Below are 19,454 nucleotides of genomic sequence, written 5' to 3'. Positions count from 1 at the left end.
CCAATACAAAACTAATATGATACTGACGTGCGTAATGTCATATCAACACTAGGATGAAAATATTTCCGAAAAATGAAAAATACAAGGTTAAACCGAGATTTGAAAACATAGAAAGCCAAAAACAAAATATTACAAAATCATAGCACAAAAAATTGCAGTTTTCCCTATTAATTATATTGATTGGATATCAAGAAAACTTACGAAAAAAAAATTTAATCAAAATCTCATTTCTCTTTCTTTTTTAAGAAAACCTAAAAAAACTCATTTCACTGTATTTTCATACCATAAGTCCATAACCTATATTTATCAAATATTTTTTCCTGCATTATCCTTTCTTGTTTAATCTTAGAATAGAAAAAACTAATTTAAGCTTGTTAATTTTTGTTCTATAAATGTAATATAATTTTTATTTTTGCATAAAATTGAGAACTTGTTGGAAAAAATATATATTTATTTTAAATATTCATTTCAAGTTTAGAAACATTTGCACTTGGATAAATTTTTTGATCATAATTATTTCAAAATTGATTTTTTAAATAATTTAATTAAATTAAATATAATTGATAAAATAAATTGTGTGGATGCAAGTTTGTATTAAAATGTCAAGTGATTATATTAATTTTTATAATACTATTTTGTAATTAAATTCGTTGATTATTAGAAAATCAAAATCTTCGCATTTATCCAGAAGTATTTTTATACGAAACTTTGGTTGCATATTCGCAATTTTTTTTAAAATGATAAATCCCTTTTTACATGATTTTTTTCACCAAATAAATCATCCCTTCAAATCTTGTAACCAAACGAGACAAAGTACTGTTCATTTCTTCAAATTTATTTACAGAATACGCGAAGTGATGGACAAAGAAGAGGTAGTTCAATCCTTACATATTCGTTTTCATTTCGAGAATTTGAGTAATATTATTCCGAGTTGATTTTCAAGAAAAGTCTGTTAACGACACGAATGTGAAGATTTGGTTTTCGAATCTTGAACGAGATTATTATTCGCAGATTGAGAAGGGATCACCTGATCTTGAAATTTCTCTGAAAAATCATGAGATAATGGTCAGTTAATGGAAAAAGATTTCACCTTGCGGTTTGATTTTGCATTTGTTGTTTGCTTGAATGTGTAATCTTTGCATTTCTGTCTGCTTGAATATTTTATCATTGCATTTTCTGTTTACTCGACCATTTTGTTGGAGTAACCATGTGAAGTGGGTGCCCTGGGGATGTGTTACTCCAACCCAACTTATTTGATGAATTTATCGCATCCAAGAAAAAATGATCGTCAAGTTTCATAGTCTCTGTCTTGTGCTTCAGCTTGAGGCCAAGTTTTGGAAAATTAAATCAAACTCCATTTTTAGTTAATTAAATCTCGACCTTCCGGATTAAAATCATTTGACCATGGCCTGGATATAATTGGTGGTATATTCTAGGGATCAGTTTCCGTTTTCGCAGATATCTACTCCTTGTGCGAAGGAAGAAATTTACATATCAATCGTTTAAGTTTTCATTCATAAAGTTCAATTAACAAGATTTCTTTTCACATTTTATATTTGCTTATTATTAAGAATGAAGTAGGAACGAATTGTTCACGACGGGGTTGTATCTTGGAAGTAGCTGTGTTGATTGGTGGTGATATTTTGCTACTTGACAGAAACGAAACGAGGCTCCAGTTTTGGACGACATTCAAATTCCTGAAAGAGATGACAAATATTGTCCGAATGCTTCAATGTATTCGAGATTGATATCACTTTTGGAGTCCTTGGAGGTTGTTTTGCTTCATCTTTTAAGTTTTTTTTTTCTTTTGAGCTGGTCATTATCTACATTTGTGTTGCTTTATTAAGTGAGAAAGTTCTTCTTGTTTAACTCTGTGCCAAACTTTTTGTTGTTTACCCTCATGTGTTAATTTCTTTCCAACCAAAAACTGATAGGATTTTGTCATCTGTTTAAACCGGTCGTCATCTGTTTAAACCGGTCATCTGCGTTTTTGCCGTTAGATTACTATCCATGTCTGACTCTTTCTTGAAGTTTGTTTAGGGGCTCGAGAGGCAAGAATCGGATTTTCAATCCCGGTGGGATTTAGAGTGGTCAAGATTGCAGGTGGAGGTTGAGGAACTTGATAAAATTTTGCATAGTCCTACAGATGATGATGAATTTGGTGATGCCATTGATAGTTCATTTCAAGACTGCAATGAAAAGCTGGGTTTGAGAAAGAAGGTTAGTTCGGTAGTACACAGTTTTCTATTTCAAATGAATACTTCATGGCTTTGTTTGGTAATTTCCTCGTCAACGTATTTGATTCTTTTGATTTCCTTCTTTGCATGACAATGAATCTGGCCCAGTTTTATTTGACACTCTCTTCTTTTGTCTTAGATATTTGAATGGTGTTTCGTAGTGATCGAATACAAATGATATTGTTTAGTACTTCACTTGCTTAACAGTCCTCGAGAATCCCACATCAACCAGCATTTCCTAAAGATTGAACAACATCCTACTTTCATGGTGCTCCGTGTCTTCTGAGCAGCGTGTTTTCTAGTTGATATTTTGATGAAATGGTTGTCTCTCCTGTTTCTCGACAGGAACTTGCTGCAAAACTAAGATCAGTTGTGAAATTGAAGCGGGAGCTTGATGAAGTGCTGACACAAGATGAACTCATACAGTACACATCAAAGCGTTTAGAATCTTTGCCCTACGAATAGATCTCCAAATTTGTTGGTGGTTTATATTTGTATATCGATTTGAATCTGTATCTAACGATGTAGGTATGAAATACGATCTTCTGAACTCGATAATCAGATTCAGGTAAATACATCAGAATCTAATGATTTTATGTGTTAACAAATACAATTTTTTTACTTAACTGATTAGCTGCCCTAGCTGCGCAGAAAAAGCATCGACAAACCTGTAAGCACTATGACACATATAATGCCTTGATGGAGATTAAGGATTTAATGCTTAAGGAAATATCCTTGTTGAACTCCATTAGTTTGCAGGTGAAAATTGTTCAACTATTTCTCCATTGTTTGCTGAATTTTATTCAACTGTCATATTATTATCACATATGTTCGAGCAGTCCCTCACTGCTGTCATTTATACATATTGTGTATTATTTCCGCAGTTTCAAGATGCTATTAGCAGTGTTGATGGGCGGGGTAAACTCATCCATTCCCTGGAGGGAATTTTGAAAGGAACCCAACAGGTACCGATTTCCTCGTGAAAAATCAACGAGTTCGACTTTTTGAATTTGAAGCTAATGCATCCGTGCCAATAATATTTTGACACACACGCTTTTAGCGTCTACGCATGAAATTATCTCCGAATTTGAACTCGTTGGGCTTAGATTGGGAGTTGGGATGAAAAGAAGGGAAAGGAAATTCAAAAAAAATTGATTGTTTGGGAGATTTTTTTTTTATAGGCTTGTTTGAGAGATTTTAATGGAAGGAAAAGAAAGGAACATGTGTTGCGGATATAGATTTATAAAGATATCGTCTTTTCTTCCTCGTTTTATAGCAGGTCGAAATATGATAAGAAGCTAATAATCTTTTCCTGTATAGTGTCTTTGCTACTTACGAATTCAAGATTGGTTTTCTTAAACTAAAGCAACTTTCTTCTGACGTCACAGAAACTGGAGAAAGTGGAATTGACACTGCAATCTGAGGAAAAAATATGTGACTCTATCAAAGAAAATTGCACAACAGCAATTTCAGAACAAAGGCAGAACTCTTCTCTCTTGAAACTTCTCCAGGTATGGTGGTGATGTTGGTATCTTCTTTTTGTTGTTACTGTCATTCCACTAACCACAGTGCGCGTATACTCATATTGCGTCCTTGTAAATCCAGGAAGAACGTGCAAGAAACGAGAGGCTCCGGGCTCAGATTACTCGAACATAGATCAATTCCCTGAAATTTGTCTATAACGATTGGTGTGTGTCGAATGGAATCTCTAATGACATTAATATATATAGTGAATGTGCCTCGGAAGATTCATATGATTGTCCAATCTCATCATGAATAAGATATGCGGTAATTTTGTTAAAGTGTAAATAGAACCAAGGAAGGTTAGCCCTGCATTTTCTCCCTTGTTCGACTTAAAGCAATTTTAGTATCTGAAGCCTGTCAGCAGGAATGGATCCAACAGGGGCATCTGTAAGACCGAAAAATATTAGCTTTCATGGTAGTTTTCTGATCTAAAACCTAAAATCTCCCACTCCAATTTTTTTTATTTGTTATTTCATACCAAAGTATTGGCTCTGCTATTGCCCTTATTGATGGGTGGTTCCAGTTTGGATTTCGGAAATAGACAGTCACAGCCTTTCAGAGGTGAGATACCCATATCTGATGATTGTGGCTTCAATAATGTTGGAATTTCTGGGTGGAAAAATAACTTGTGGGAGTTTAATCCCTATGCCCTGAACTCGCATGAGTGGAGAGAGTTAAAGGTGAATTTCTAATGCGTTTGGATGGTTCAACCTTAGCATTGCAAAGAAATAGAACCATAAACAAGTTTTCATTCAAAAAACAGGAGTACATAAAAGCTTAATAATGCCTAATTTCAAGAGAAACAGCAGCATAATCAACAGAATATAATCGAAGATGGAGTCCATTTGAACCATATTTGGTATCCAATGTCATTTATAATTGAAAAGGTGGAATGTCACCATTACTACCCGGGTTTCTCTCCAGCACCAATTTTAGTTTCTTTGAATGAGGCAGTTTTCTCCTTGGTTCTGATGCCCGCTTGATAATTTCCTACATCAACAATGTGGTTTTTCTGCATCAACATATTTACATTCGATATCAAGAAAATAAACAATTATACCTTTAGCTGGTGATGTCTTAATGAAAAATAATTTTCAGAAAGTTGCGAAAACTGGTTGATTGATGGCACATTCAAACAAGAAATGAAGTACCATTTCATTTCCTCGATTAAGGACTAGCGACCATACGTCATAGTGCAAGTAGCTAAACAAATGGGATAGATAAACATTTGTTGATTACCTGAGCTAAAACCACGGTAGACATCCTCTCTATCAGATGATCTCCCTTCCAACTCCCTCAGTATAGAAACTGCCATGTCGTTCTCACCACCACCAGGAATTTGGTTTTCTCCGCTGGAGGGTCTGACTGCCAAATTAGAAGTATAGGCTGTAGACCAAGATCCTCCATTTGATCCAGCCAAAGCCATTATAACATCTGCCTGATATATCACAGAGAATGCGATAAATTTTCAGAGATAATGCCCAGTTATCATAAATGATATCAAACATTGATTTGTTAACATAAAACTATTGTTGTACAACCTTTCACGAGCTTGAGCTTAAGAAAATATGATTTCTGACATGATGATATCAGAATGAAGTAGCAAGTTCAGAATTTTTGACAGGCAACCCTTATATAGATTTCTTTAAATTAAACTAGCATGATGCACGTGCAACGCACGTAATTTCAATTATATTATAAAAATTAAAGAAAATATGATTTTCTAAAAAATAATTTGAATCATTTTGTTATTTATCTGAGCGTAATTTCTTATCATATTAGACGATTTATAAGAACTTATATAACTTACTTTCAAAATTGTTTCCCAAATTAAAATTCAAGCAGTTGATTTTATGTTATATAATAAATTGTAATGAACATAATATGTAAAACAAAATGAACTGAAACAAAATTTTTTAAAAAAATTATATATTCAAACACAACGCAATATATGTAAAAAAACACACATTCAAATAAGATTATATGGTAAATATCAAATAGACTCATATAATAATTATTAAATATAGATTTGAAACTATATGATTTTATCCATTAAAATTTGAAATATAACAAAAGGAGTAGACGTTCATATATATTTGTAACCATTAAAATTTGAAATATAACAAAAGAAGTAGACGTTCATATATATTTTTGTGATACTATAATTTATTAATTAATTAGAAATTGCAATAAAAATATAAATACAAAATTACAATGAAATCATGGGAAAAACATGTAGAGAGAATTAAAAAGATAAAAGATTTAAATGTAGTATAAAGATGAGTTATTTGATAAAATTAATATAGGAGTTACATTCTAATCTTGAAGTGTGTATAAAAGGTTAATTTTGTCATTGCAGTTATTTGATAAAATTAATATAGGAGTTACATTCTAATCTTGAAGTGTGTATAGAAGGTTAATTTTGTCATTGCACAATTGGAAAACAATGCCTTTCATCTACACTTTTATAGGTATATAGATATAGATTGGTCTTCAATTTGGCATGATTGTCCGAAACCCATCTGTCATACGTGTATACCGCATATTAATTTCAGATCTATGCCTTACATTTGAATGAGTGTCAAATATAAAAACTCTGGTTAAATCCTCTCCCATAAGCTCGAGCTTTTAAGAAAGTGGTTTTAAAAATCTTTCTGATGATATAGCACTAAAAGAGCTCAACGCTAGCAAGCTATAGGGGAGAAAGTAGATCCCTATTTCGGGAAGGGGGGGGGAGCGAGCTTATAGTTGCTTCAGATAAGTCCACATTAATTACAGGTGTCAGTTGTCAAGTGCATCCAAGTAAATATTAGCAAGAAATCAAAGAGCACTAGAAACATAGACAATATTCGTAATAACTTCTAAAAGATGTAGAAAAAACCTTGTTTGGATGAATATTGTCAAAAACGTGCGCTTGACCACCATAAAATATAGTCATCTGACGACCAGAAGACTCGGTCCCATGTTGGCTGCTATAAAGTAATAGAGATTGAACAATCAAAACTCATTTGGACTTGAAGTTAATATTCAGGAGTGCATACTCAAGAGTGCGATCAAATAAAACATGTCACCCAAATTAACCTGGGAGAAATAGAAGACTCTGGTTCAGATACACAAATTCCAGACTTTTGTTCACCCTTGCGTATCAGCACCCCTGAAGGCTGTCTCCCTGAGATACCTCCAACTGTATTAATTGAGCTCAAAATTCCTGAACCTTTTATTCCAGTTCTAGATCCTTCATCAGCAGCTGTCTGTGATACAACAGAAGTACCCACATTTGTGTCTCTAATCTTACTAGAAAGTGCCTGGTACCCAAATGGTGCGACCTGACCAGAACGTGGAGGATATTGCGACCCTGGTCCAAGATTCCCCGGTATAGCTCGATCCCACTTGGGATTGTTAGCATCAGTTCTACCACCATGGGACGACTGCGATATAAATGAGGATGGAATGGTCCTCAATTGGTGCGCACCAAAGGTTTCCTCGTCATGTGGTTGTCTAGGTTGTTCTCCCCCAGAATATCGCATGAGCTGAACTTGAACAGAAAATTCAATGTGTGATTAAGTTGAGCCAATGTAAATCAGCCCGCAAAAGGCATCAGAATCTTAAGCACTAATTTTCGTAAGAGCTAATCTTCAAGAGAGGCAACGGAAAATATAAAGGGAAGAAATAAGAAAGAGCACACCTTTGTCAAAACTGGATTATCTTGTGAATCTGGTTGTCCTTGTGGCAGTTTATCTCTTGACGACACCATAAAGGAGTCAGAGTTACTTCGCTTGTTTCCACCGAATCTGTAGCTAGTTTCAGGCCTAAGTTCGCCTCTTGATCCATAGAAAGGTATCCCCTCCAAATGATTATTTACATGTCTTTCTGTCATGATTAGTGTAGAAAAACTAACCATTAACTTATCAAGGATCCATGAAGTAATCACAATAATCTTGAGATCATAAAAGTACCAACAACACGTAGTTAGCTACGGAGCCACCTAGTTAAATGATCTTTAGTAAATGTCAACTGCTATTGTGTGCTAAATTTTTTCTAAAGAAATGTAACTTAATGTCCACACGTTTCACTTTATTAGTCTTCTTTGAAATCGCATTCATTTCGATTTTTTAATGTACACAAGACAACAGTACAAAGAAAACTACTCCATCAATGAATGACCTCAGTACCTCAGACAGAACTACTCCGTTGCCAAAAGTACCAACCTCCCAATTCATCAAAATAGTGTTTTGTAAGTAAAGAACTCGAGAATCAACTTTTATGCAAATGTAAACATATCAAAAGCATTAGTTGCCAATTGGCTGAAGATCCGAGGTCACTCCATTATTTGAAGATAAAAATCTAGAGCACTCACTGTCACACAATTAAAAATAAAATCAATTTTACAAATTAATAAAAGGAATCAAAGACAAGCGCTACTCGACAAACACAATAGTTACAAGATACTATAATAAATAAAACAAAGTAAAAATAGGTTTTTAATGGTTTCTTCCTACCAGAGGCCTGCTCGGAAGTAGCCGACGCCGAGAAATCCGGAGGCGGCCGGCTTCCCCCGCCGGTCTCCGGAGCAGACTCTTGCCGTTTGCCCTTGTTACCAAGAAAGTCATGAAAAGTAGCTGATTTCACTTCACTATCACCGCCAGCATTAATATTACCATTTGCTTCGTTATTCTTACTATTGCTCTGAGCATGAGCCATATAATACAAACAACAACAATAATAATACAAAAGATTACATTAACAGCAAAAAGGAGAAATTTTTACAACACCAGAATCACCCCTTTTGAATCTCACATCTCAAACCAATTTTCTATCCCCCAAAAAAAAAATTCCGAAGATAAAAGTTGTTCGTGGGCGTTAGCTTGAGGGGTTTCAAGAAGGTAAAGTTGGAATCTTTGGTAAGAAATGGAGAAAATAACACTCGAGGGGGATCACAATTTTATTTTGAGGTGTAGGAAAGAAAGCGATTAAAAAAGGAAAAAAGCCCGTCTTTTATGAGGCATGTACAGCTAACAAACGTGCTTTCTTGTCAATATTATTCTTACATATACATATACATATACATATACGGTTTTTTTTAGAGTGAGCTATCGGTAGTTTTATGCATTAATAGTCAACTGAATTGCAAGTGTGAATATGTGGGTCGATTCGTTTGCTGGGTCTGTTTTTGCGGAAAGAAATGAAGACAGCCAATGCCATTGGCAATGGAGAGCAGCATGCTCAGTATTGTATGATATTTCGTCGCACTCAATTTAATTTACATTATCAAGAAATTGTGTTTCTTGGTAGAGAAAAGATTACTTCTTTAAAAGCTTTAGGCAAAAAGTTTTCGAATACCACACACGCTTGGGCATGTAGAATTATTATGAAAATTGGAAGAAAAAAATTCGTATTTATTAATAAGTGTACGGGCCTATGAAACAATGACTCCATCCGTTTATATTAATGTCACTTTAATAATTTATCAAAAGAAAATATCAATTCTCGTAATTAATATTTTTTGAAAATTAAACTTCTCCCAATATTCTAAAATTATACTCTTTTAAATTTTTACATTTAAATAAATTTTCGGATATGCTAAGGGGATATCTGGTAGTAATAGGCATCAATATGTGTGTAAATTAAATAATGCAAATTTTCTCATCATATATATATATATATATATATATATATATATATATATATATATATATATTGTATGAATAATAATTATATTTAAAAAACAATTTTTTATATATATATATATATATATATATATATATATTGTATAAATAATAATTATATTTAAAAAAAAACAAATTTTCTCATATGTCATTTTCAATCTCTTGGATTTTTTTAGATATGTCAAACCTAACATGCATTGTCTTAGTCCTTGACTTCAATGGCATTAGAATTTAATATCACGCACCATCGTAACATATACATATGTAGCTTTTGAAATAGATATTCCAGAAATAAAGATTTTATAATTTCAACCAATTTGATTTATATATATAGTTTTGATATGTTACACTAATAGTATTAATTTATGCACGATATATATATATATATATATATATATATATATATATATAGGCATCTTTAATCCTGTATAGCACTTTGTTCACTTACAAGATTTAGTCATTTTTCCAACACGGAGTTCAAATTGAAGAGATTGAAAACAAATTAAATTTACTCAAATTCAATTCATATTTTACTCCTGATTAACTTCACGTATAACTAAAATATGAAATTCGAGTAATACTTCGTTCCAAATCAATTGAAGAGTTAATTTTATTTTTAAAATTTCAATTTGAAATTCATCCAACTTGTTAGATGGCATATTGAGAGAAGAATGGTGACGCTTTTTTATGGGATTCGCTACAGCTGCTGGAGATTTTTTGAACTTTCACAAGTTCAGTATTGAAGATTCGTGTGAAAAGTTTGTGTGATTGATTCACGTAATCACCGTGTTGCTGATTGGTGGTGACGACACTCAAGTACAACAGTGAGTGAAGTGTTGAGTGAAGAGTGGTTTCGTTTGGTTTCAAGCAACATGCCTCTTTTGTTTTATTCATTTAATTTTAGTTTGATTTTTTTGATGTTGTTTAATTTATTGGAGTGTCAAAAAATTCAGTTTTATTATTCTCATTAGTATTGTTGTGTAAAACGATTTACATATTTGTCTAGTGAATTTTTTCCATGAGCCAACTACTTGTGCATAATTCAAATTTGGTGTTTATTCATTACAAGTTACGTGAGTCATGTTAAAACTTAATTTCCGCTGCATGTTGTGTGTTGGTGTTGCCAACATTTGCACACAACACTAACTACTGATACACACAATATTTTAATTTCATGTACGTTTATGAGCAACAAGACCCTTTCAATTTTTACTCAAATCGACTCGAGGATTAAAATTCTCATATTATTCTACCATTAATATATATTACATTTTGGACAATTTATTCTTAAAACTAACAATAATCATCTCCAGATCAAAATGCGTGTATGGACACGCTTAAAATTTATATCTTATATGAAATAATTAATTGGGATTCATCCCACATTCCACTTTTATATACAGTTACATGCACGCATTAAATTAATTGTAAACGTGTTTATTTTAATGTATTATTATTATTATTATTATTATTATTATTATTATTATTATTATTATTATTATTTTAAGCTATCCAGAGAGACCTACATACACAAAACCTAAAAATTTCAAGCAATTGATGATTATAAATAAATATTCGAGCGAATGAATTTGAATTTGCGACTTCAAACATTTGGCAGATCTGATTATTTAGAATGTTTCTTTGTTTTATAATATAGTGAATCAGGTTGGTGTGTATTATATTAGGGTCCGCTTGGTTCGTAGGATGTGATAGTTGAATGATTAATAATTTGATTGATAAATGTTTGATATGATAAGATAATTAATTTCAGATTTATGTAATATGGTGTGTGGTGTGAAATGAATAGGATTGATAAAGTCATGATAAGTGTTGTAAGGACCAAAATACCCTTCATCTTACTATTTATTTTATTTTCTTATATCGTTTTTAGTCCCCCAACCTACGGCTTCTTCTCTCAAAAATCAGAGCCGAATTGGAAACCATCTTCCTTCCCGTCGAACGTGAAGATTTGATGAGTTCAGATCCGTCAAAGATGTGAACCGAAGACGCAACAGAAAGCTGGAGCATTTTCGTGTGAGTTCATATTTTCTCTCTTGCAGGTGAGATTCGAACTTAATTGCACAAACGTCGTTCGATCCGTTGTTATAAAGCAAGATTTACATGTGAGAAGAAGGTATTGTGAACAATTTTTGAAATTGTTATTACAGTAATCTTGTACTTCCGAGTTGAACAAAAACTCTTGTATACCATTGACATCAGTAACGTTACAAAAGAAATACTAGAATGTAAAAAAAAATTAATATTTTTTTGGTACAACAACCCAAGAAAGAAAGCCAAGAAATTTCTACTACAATGTAGTACAATCTCCAATTTTGTGGTTTTCGTAGAAATAAATTATTCGGAGCACAAAAATAGAAACACACACAACAAGCAACCACATAAAAAAAAGCAGCTTTTACAATACATCTGAAGATGAAAGCGATAACAGAAAACAAAAAATTGTCAATACATCTACGACGCAAGGCGTTACGGAAGAGTTCCGACATCGGCAATTATACATAGTTTCGCATGCGAATTTTATCAAGTTTTACCTTCGACAATCCTTCAAATTACTTCAGATCTGTGCTAAAAATGGGGATTTGGTTTTTCCCCATCGATTTCGAACATCGTGGACAGAGGTCAAAGGCACCAGTCTTCGTAAAGATTTCGGTGTGTGGTGATAGAGAAGACCACTTGCAATTTGTCTAATTATTACAAGCAGTGGTATTTTGGTGATAAAAGTTTTTGGGGTACCCGGATTGTTTCTGTCATTCCATTTTTCATGGATTTAGTTTCCCACCAAAACAGTATAATTGTCAAACAATTAGTCAATCTCATATCCGTAAAATTAGACCAAACAAAGTGTTAATAATCAATCCGACCTTTATACCACCTACCAAATTGGACCTTAGTAGTCAATGCATACAAATGCATGCAAACTATTTTATATATTTCATTTCTATATGTTATGTATATTTCTTCGTCCCATAGGTCAAACAATAGTTTTTTTAATAAATTTTTTGACTGTAAAACAGATTGATTCAATCTATAACTATTATGAACAGTAATATTTTTTAAATAGTATCTTGACTTGATCTCATAAGACCGTCTCACGTGAATTTTTATATTTTCTAATATCTTGTGTTACAGATAGTATGTCATCCTCATTTTTATATAATACATTTAATATGTAAAATCAATGAGTAATATTTTTTTTATAAAAAAAATACTATTTTTTAAATAGTATTTTTGACTTAATCTCGTGAGATTATCTCATGTGAGTTTTTTGTGTTTTTTAATATATTGTGTTAAAGATAGTATGGCATCCTCATTACGAGTAGGTCTCTTATAAGACGGTCTCACGAATCTTTATTTGTGAGACGTGTTAACCCTACTAATATTCACAAATAAAAAGTAGTATTTTTTTATGTATGATCCAAATAAGATATATGTCTCATAAAATACGACCCGTGAGACTGTCTCACACAAATTTTTGCACCTTATTATTATATAATAACATTTAATATGCAAAATCAATGTTGTAGAAATGATCGAAACTTGTATTTTTACGAAGTTGTAAACAGTAATATAATACTAAAAAAGGTTTATTATTGAGTATTGCGATTAATTTTAAAATCTAAATATTCATAATAAATACAATCAGATTTGCTTTAAATGAAGAAAAGTTAAAAGTAAAAATACTGAATCATATACTTTTTTGACACGAATAAGAAACTCAATAACTAATATAATAAATATAAATGAGAGATATAATCTTGTAGTTTTTAAAAAATAATCACGCAAGATATAATTTTTAAAAAAAATTAATAAATATATGGGGATCCAATAATAATAATAAAAAAGGATCACATGATAATTAATTAAATTTTTTCAACAAATAATTAATTTGAACATAAACTTTCCCGTTATAATTTTCAAATGTGCATTCATTTATTTCCCTTTCCGTTTATTATTGTTAAGAAAATTCAGGACAGTTTTGAGTTTTGACTCGGCAATCTTAAGACACGTAAACAATTTTAGAAAGAAAATTGATTAGGTGATTGGAAATAGCAAAATAGGAGGGGAAATAGCACATTGTTCTTTTTTTTGAACTCTGGCTTTCTCCCCGCTCTCACGCTCCCTCACCCACCCCCCAACATAAATATACACCTATTTCTCCATTCACACACACTCACTCAATTAAAGCACACCATAGCTATACATACACTCTTCTGTATCTATTCATTCTGTTGGATGATCGATCTGCCGGAATCGGAACAGTAGCTCAGCTGCCGGAGCTACCGATGAAAATGCTGAGTGAGCTCAGCTCCGTTTTCCTCTCGTTATAATGCATTTGCATTTTAGTTTTATATTTTTCTGCTGGTAATGTGTAGATTTGACCAATTTGGCGAGGCATTATTGTTTTTTTTTGGAGTATTTTGCGGTTTTCGTTTGAGCTCTGTTTTGAAAGTGTGACAGATTACGCAGATCTGTGAAGTTGAGCTGAGATTTTGATTTTATTTCCTGGTTTTAGTTCTTCGGATGTTTATTATTGATTCACAAGTGTATATGGTGGCATTTGAATTCGAAGTTCACCTAGTAAAAGTAAAGTAGCCCAGATGACATATTTCCCCCGATTTTGGTTCTTGGATCGTTATTTTCGTAGGAAGGCTGCTATAAAGAAAAACTCGTCGACGTTAACTATCCATTCTGTCAGTGCGTTCTGGATTTTGGATTCATAAAACGGAACTCTAGTAGTTATTTTCGATGGAAAAGTGTGTTCAAATTTGAATGGAAGATTTTTTAATTGACTTCGGTTCAGATTGTTTCTTATTTATTTTGAATTTGAGACTAAATTGATAAAATACTTAAGGGACATGCGGATATTGGTAGAATTGTCTAAAGAATGAGGGATTCAGATTGCTTGTAAAATACTTCTTGTTCGGTGGCTTGAACAGGGGTTTTAAATTTATTGTACGGTCACCGAAAAATTTAATTTGACGCACTGATTTCTGCTACTTCCAGAATAAGTTGTAGCTCCTAGAGCATATCGTGAACACCTGGAAGCAGCCATTTTTTTTGTTTGCGGCATCTTTTCATATTTCCTGCAATTGATGGAAGGTTCCAACTTTGAGTTAACCTTCCTCTACAGCCAGAAAGAATGCATTTTGGGCTCATGAATCAAAATTTGTCCCCTTGCATAATTGCGTCTCTCGTATATTTTACTCAAGCTCAGCGTAGATATTTTGTTGCAACAGTATTTTGCTTCCGTTCATTTCTTTTATGCATATTGGCCGTGTGTGATTCATATAGATCATGATTTATATAGGTCATGCATACAATAAAACTATAACATGAGAAGAACAAATAATGAGATGGAAAACTGAATGTTGAGTTCATGTCGTATAGATACTGGCATATATTTGGAAGGGAGGCAGTGTGATATTCCTGTCATATCACTTTTTAGAAATATAATATATAAGTAAAATATGGTACAGCTGCTGCAGTTTCCTGCTTGGCATTATGTGGTCAAAAGGATAGCTTGTTACTTGCTTAACGGTGTAGAACCTCATCCGACGACAATGCAGGTGAATTTCCAATTTCCTCTAAACATGTTGGAGTGCCAATACTTTTCGCAGCAACTATTGTTTCCATTGAGTTCCACTGCTAATGCTGTTATGATAATAAATTTCGTCATAATTTATTCATAAATACAGCTTCTACAGTAGATTTAGCTTGTTATAACCATTGCATTTATTTTCTACTTGCAGCAATTATGAAGGCACATCAGTTAGCTTCTACAAACTGTCATATAATGAGGCAAAAGGGCGTGAATAATGAGAATACATCTTCCAAAATCACAGGGTCAAATCTGCGAATCACACGAGCTCGGGCAAAAGCCTTAGGCTCTGTAGGAGGATTGCCTCCTTTACATCCTTCAGCAAAACAGAATGGGAAACGGGTCTTGCGTACGAACCCCAAAAGAGCAGCATCATATGACAACAAAAACGAATCAAGTTCAGCTGCTTGTCCTCAGCAAAAGAAAAGGGCTATTCTCAAGGATATAACTAACATCACTTGTGATAATTTGTACACAAACTGCATCACTGCAGCTGCAGGACAGGTAAGATAATCATCATCACTAGGGAAGTGTATCATTTATTTAATATATTGCAATTTCAAGAATATTCTTGCATGATCTTCGTACCTCTCAAGTAGTCGACAGCAAATATTCAATTCGTATCTCAAATTTTTGGTCCATGGGATATCACTCTACATTTTGTGAAGTGCTGTCTGTAGAATTCAAAATTTGAACCTGTAAACTTACGAATGTTGAACATGCCTCTTTTCTCAGACTAGCAACCAGGAAAGTAAAAGCTCGAAACAAAATAATGGGAAGGTGGTAACTGCTTGTTTTGCTGAAGAGTTTCAGGTTCCTGGGTGTAAAAGGAGAAACGTAACAGAGAAAATGAACATTCTAAAGGTGGAGGAATCACAAGAAATTGGTCCCATAGTGAACTTGGCAATTGAACCAACTGAAGTAGTCGATGACAAAATGTCGAGTGCAGCAGTTCTGATACCTTTGGATACAATGCCCGGTAGGCGCACTCTACAGCTAACTCCATACAACAGAGGTATGACTTTGTATTAAGATTTTCAAAATATAAACTTGAGCACTTTGAATATTGTTTCACACCATATAAACTCAACATTGCACAAGAACAATTTAATTTTGCTAGTTATATTCACGTCTCAATATAAAATGGAAAAAAGTTTCTGAAACCTTTAGATTGACTGTTATTGGGTGATTTTCGTAAAGAAGTCTGGGTGATATTAATCCTGCCACGACACTTTCTTCTTCGATCAGTCTTCTTCTGACAAATGTTATCAATACGTCAGTAATATTCAAGTATGTTTATTGATACAAGATCGGGTTCAAAATAAAATCTGCACATCCTTGTCTTTGCCATCACATTATGTATCATAGATCTCTGAAGAGCTATTATTCTTGGAAATTGATTACAAAATATAATAAGTGCTCTCTCTCTAGTTTTTGCTCACGAATTTTAACAGTTTGTGCATTATCATGCAGAGAATGGCAAGTTTTTAAGTGGTAAGAAGGAAAACTTGGGTGATAGGGGCATCACCGACATAGATTCAGAAAAGCATCCGCTGATGTGCAGCATGTATGCAGCTGACATATATTCTAATTTGCGAGTAATACAGGTCCGTAAGATTGCCATAGCTCTATTAAATCATTTTGTCGAGCTCAGTTCTTTATGTTATGGCTTGAATTCCAGATAGCTTGTCACAGTTCATATTGTTTTCTCTCATCACTACCAAATTATAACATATTCAATTAAGAGACTACAGCATAATAGCTCACAACTTGGATTCTTTAAATATTTAAATTTCTGTTGTAACCGTGGAAGCTAAGTAGACGTTCCAAAACCTCTGCTGTTTCTTTTGATTAACCAATGAAGTACTGTTTCGTGCTCTCACTTTATACTTCCCTTCCAGATTTACCGAAGGCCTACGGTTGACTATATGGAAAAGCTGCAGCGTGATATAACTGAGGCAATGAGGAGTATTCTGGTTGATTGGCTTGTGGAGGTTAGTTTACTCGATCAAATATTACTTCATGAATCAAAGTTTTTGGTTTTGGGGCACCAGCCATTACTCTTTCAAGGTTTAGGGGAGTCTATTTGACCTACATTTAGATTTTCACCTGGATTTGTTGCTACTTTCTACTGGTGTCCTGGTTCCTCATCATTCGAAACCAGCACCTTCCGTTGCGTTTTTTGTCTCCACTCACCTTTTATTCTAACATTTTTCTTTAGCATTTACATCTTGACATTATTGAATAACAAAATTCAGTAAAATAATGTTAACTTAGCTAGGAGAGCGGCTTTAAGTGCTCACAGAAATATAAAATCATGTTTGAGGGGATGGTAGTTTGCTGCCCCAGGGCCACTATGCAACTTTCCTTCTGGTTTTTACTTTTAACATTTTCTCCTAAAATTATTTCCTCAAATTCTATAATTTAATCTGTGCTTGTGATTTCACACGCGTTGTCCTTTTTTTTTCCAGGTTTCTGAAGAATATAGGCTGATCCCTGATACACTTTACTTAACTGTAAATCTTATAGATAGATTTCTATCAACGATCAGTATTGAGAAGCAAAAGTTGCAACTACTTGGAGTAACATGCATGCTAATTGCTTCGTAAGTTACATACAATAAGTTATAAGTAGAGCACATATTAGCTTCACAAGTTCATTTAGCTAAATACAACTGTTAACTGTCTTTATAGTCCTTCCAAGACTTGTCACATTTATCATGATTATATTTCTGCCAATGATTATCCCATGTTTCTAGTCAATTTTGAGCATGTCGATTCTAGTGTGGGGTTGAGAAGTTTTTTTATTTTTTCTGTAAATACCACATGGAAAGTAAAAAATTGATCACAGTCTGTGTTCTCATAAATCATAATCTCATCTATCAAAAAGCGCAGTTCCTATATTTATAGCTGTAGTTAATCTTCCTTCATTTATCAATGGTTTGAAGGAAATACGAAGAAATTTGTGCTCCTTGTGTGGAAGAATTTTGCTTTATTACAGACAACACCTACACTAAAGGAGAGGTACATGCTTGTCTGAAATTCACCTTGCAACGGAGCTTGTGTTTCCGATTTGTCAGGACAACTTTTACTCTTATCCGAAACATTCATTTCTTGTCAAATGACAGGTACTGAAAATGGAAGGGCGTGTTTTGAACTATTTAGGTTTTCAATTGTCTATTCCCACCACGAAAAAGTTCCTCAGGTACCTGATGCACCTTGCAATCTTTTTTACTTAATGCTGTTTTGCTTAGTTCACCCACCACCTCTTATTTTTCCATACCTTCAATGCTGATTGTAGGAGGTTCATTCATGCAGCACAGATTTCTTACGAGGTAGATAAAATTCTTGTTCCATTTATGTTTAGTGATATTTGTTAAATAAGGCATTTTCGTTTAGATTAAATCATCCCATTTCCAGATTCCTTCCGTGGAGCTGGAATTCTTGGCGAATTATTTTGCAGAACTAACCCTAACAGAGTACAGTTTCCTGAAGTTCCTTCCTTCCCTAATTGCTGCCTCAGCAGTATTCCTAGCCAGATGGACACTTGATCAATCAGACCATCCATGGGTTGGTTTTCTTGTGCCTCTTTCTTTTCTCCTTTATTCACTCATTACTCGTGCACTTTACTTTATTCAAACCCAATACTTAAATTCTGTTAAACCAACTAGTGAACTGATTATACGCTTCTCTTTGCAGAATCCAACGCTAGAGTATTATACAATGTACAAAACATCAGACCTGAAACACGCAGTTCTTGAGTTGCATGATTTACAGCTCAACACCAAGACATGTACACTTCACGCCATTCGTGAAAAATATAAGCAATCCAAAGTAAGATATCCGATTCCTCTATACAATGTGTTTATAAATGCACATTTCTTATTTTTTTATCGCATCAAACTATGCTAATATGGGATCAATGGCACCACAAAATCCTTCACGATACATAATTTCGAAAAACATGCTTATGTTAGAAATTTAAACCAAAATCTTGCACTGATATTGTTTTTGGATTGACAGTTCAAGAGTGTTTCAACTCTTCGCCCACAAAAGCCTGTTCAATCACTGTTCTAAGCATAACAGACTCATATTTATTACGACTATGATCGACTTTCTTCTAATCTGGAGAATCACTGATAACTAACTGGATGGGAATGGGAAAGCGTTGTGATTCTTCACTCAAGAATACTGCAACTTCTCAGTTGTTGTAAGTATTTCCTGTCTCTTTTGACTGTTTTTGTAACGAGAAAGATTTAAAGAAGTGATTTATTTCTTTATTATGATTATGAATTAATAATCATTTACTTTCTGGGATGATAGGTCCAACTTCCTGGAATTTTATTCAGTTGTATTTGTTCTGAAGAATGAACTTCTCTTACGATTAATGAATATAATTTGGATGACA

General features: G+C 33.4%; 3 protein-coding genes across 9 annotated transcripts; 2 read left to right on the top strand and 1 right to left on the bottom strand.

Annotated features, from left to right (window-relative positions):
• Positions 1-732: 732 nt before the first annotated feature.
• On the top strand, positions 733-3,989 carry LOC140834429 (uncharacterized). Of its 3 annotated transcripts, XM_073199298.1 has the most exons (10): positions 733-872; positions 1,012-1,065; positions 1,658-1,771; positions 2,041-2,220; positions 2,583-2,662; positions 2,766-2,805; positions 2,889-2,996; positions 3,122-3,202; positions 3,626-3,748; positions 3,843-3,989. In XM_073199298.1, exons 1-10 carry the CDS (start codon positions 738-740, stop codon positions 3,891-3,893), a joined length of 966 nt encoding a protein of 321 aa, XP_073055399.1. In that variant the 5' UTR covers positions 733-737; the 3' UTR covers positions 3,894-3,989. The 3 variants fall into 3 exon arrangements, with proteins under 3 accessions (XP_073055399.1, XP_073055401.1, XP_073055400.1); XM_073199300.1 differs by lacking the exon at positions 1,658-1,771; XM_073199299.1 differs by lacking the exon at positions 1,012-1,065 and having other exon boundaries at positions 756-872.
• A 501-nt stretch (positions 3,990-4,490) lies between these two features.
• LOC140834428 (protein TIFY 8) lies at positions 4,491-8,734 on the bottom strand. 3 transcript variants are annotated; one of them, XM_073199297.1, is made up of 6 exons: positions 8,261-8,734; positions 7,447-7,631; positions 6,843-7,291; positions 6,643-6,733; positions 5,001-5,199; positions 4,491-4,773 (listed from the first exon to the last, which is right to left on the bottom strand). In XM_073199297.1, the coding sequence occupies exons 1-6, from the start codon at positions 8,460-8,462 to the stop codon at positions 4,757-4,759; spliced, it is 1,143 nt and encodes a 380-aa protein (XP_073055398.1). In that variant the 5' UTR covers positions 8,463-8,734; the 3' UTR covers positions 4,491-4,756. The 3 variants fall into 3 exon arrangements, with proteins under 3 accessions (XP_073055398.1, XP_073055396.1, XP_073055397.1); XM_073199295.1 differs by having other exon boundaries at positions 4,491-4,751; XM_073199296.1 differs by having other exon boundaries at positions 4,491-4,751; positions 6,643-6,730; positions 8,261-8,733.
• Positions 8,735-13,581: 4,847 nt separating this feature from the next.
• On the top strand, positions 13,582-19,454 carry LOC140834426 (cyclin-A2-2-like). Of its 3 annotated transcripts, XR_012118715.1 has the most exons (14): positions 13,582-13,744; positions 14,926-15,015; positions 15,199-15,551; positions 15,783-16,062; positions 16,521-16,654; positions 16,949-17,041; positions 17,519-17,652; positions 17,995-18,070; positions 18,175-18,251; positions 18,348-18,381; positions 18,467-18,616; positions 18,746-18,880; positions 19,070-19,256; positions 19,370-19,454. XR_012118715.1 is itself a non-coding variant. In XM_073199293.1 (13 exons), exons 3-13 carry the CDS (start codon positions 15,204-15,206, stop codon positions 19,121-19,123), a joined length of 1,515 nt encoding a protein of 504 aa, XP_073055394.1. In that variant the 5' UTR covers positions 13,582-13,744; positions 14,926-15,015; positions 15,199-15,203; the 3' UTR covers positions 19,124-19,454. The 3 variants fall into 3 exon arrangements, 2 of the variants coding, with proteins under 2 accessions (XP_073055394.1, XP_073055395.1); XM_073199293.1 differs by having other exon boundaries at positions 19,070-19,454; XM_073199294.1 differs by having other exon boundaries at positions 13,607-13,744; positions 14,935-15,015; positions 19,070-19,454.

Source organism: Primulina eburnea, chromosome 6 (assembly GCF_022965805.1).
Source record: "Primulina eburnea isolate SZY01 chromosome 6, ASM2296580v1, whole genome shotgun sequence".
NCBI lineage: Eukaryota > Viridiplantae > Streptophyta > Magnoliopsida > Lamiales > Gesneriaceae > Primulina > Primulina eburnea.
Note: the sequence above shows the minus strand (reverse complement) of the source record. Positions and strands in the feature narration are given on the sequence as shown.

What these genes read in the sequence shown, in the direction of transcription:
- LOC140834428 (XM_073199295.1), bottom strand. Translation starts at nt 8,462, where the DNA reads ATGGCTCATGCTCAGAGCAATAGTAAGAATAACGAAGCAAATGGTAAT. An exon ending in ATAATCCAGTTTTGACAAAG is followed by an intron (nt 7,292 to 7,446) that starts GTGTGCTCTTTC and finishes GTTCAAGTTCAG; the next exon opens with CTCATGCGATATTCTGGGGG. An exon ending in CTACCGTGGTTTTAGCTCAG is followed by an intron (nt 4,752 to 5,000) that starts GTAATCAACAAA and finishes TTGTTGATGTAG; the next exon opens with GAAATTATCAAGCGGGCATC.
- LOC140834426 (XM_073199293.1), top strand. Translation starts at nt 15,204, where the DNA reads ATGAAGGCACATCAGTTAGCTTCTACAAACTGTCATATAATGAGGCAA. An exon ending in TGGTTGATTGGCTTGTGGAG is followed by an intron (nt 17,042 to 17,518) that starts GTTAGTTTACTC and finishes TTTTTTTTCCAG; the next exon opens with GTTTCTGAAGAATATAGGCT. An exon ending in ACATGCATGCTAATTGCTTC is followed by an intron (nt 17,653 to 17,994) that starts GTAAGTTACATA and finishes AATGGTTTGAAG; the next exon opens with GAAATACGAAGAAATTTGTG.
- LOC140834429 (XM_073199298.1), top strand. Translation starts at nt 738, where the DNA reads ATGATAAATCCCTTTTTACATGATTTTTTTCACCAAATAAATCATCCC. An exon ending in AGCTGGGTTTGAGAAAGAAG is followed by an intron (nt 2,221 to 2,582) that starts GTTAGTTCGGTA and finishes GTTTCTCGACAG; the next exon opens with GAACTTGCTGCAAAACTAAG. An exon ending in AACTCGATAATCAGATTCAG is followed by an intron (nt 2,806 to 2,888) that starts GTAAATACATCA and finishes CTAGCTGCGCAG; the next exon opens with AAAAAGCATCGACAAACCTG.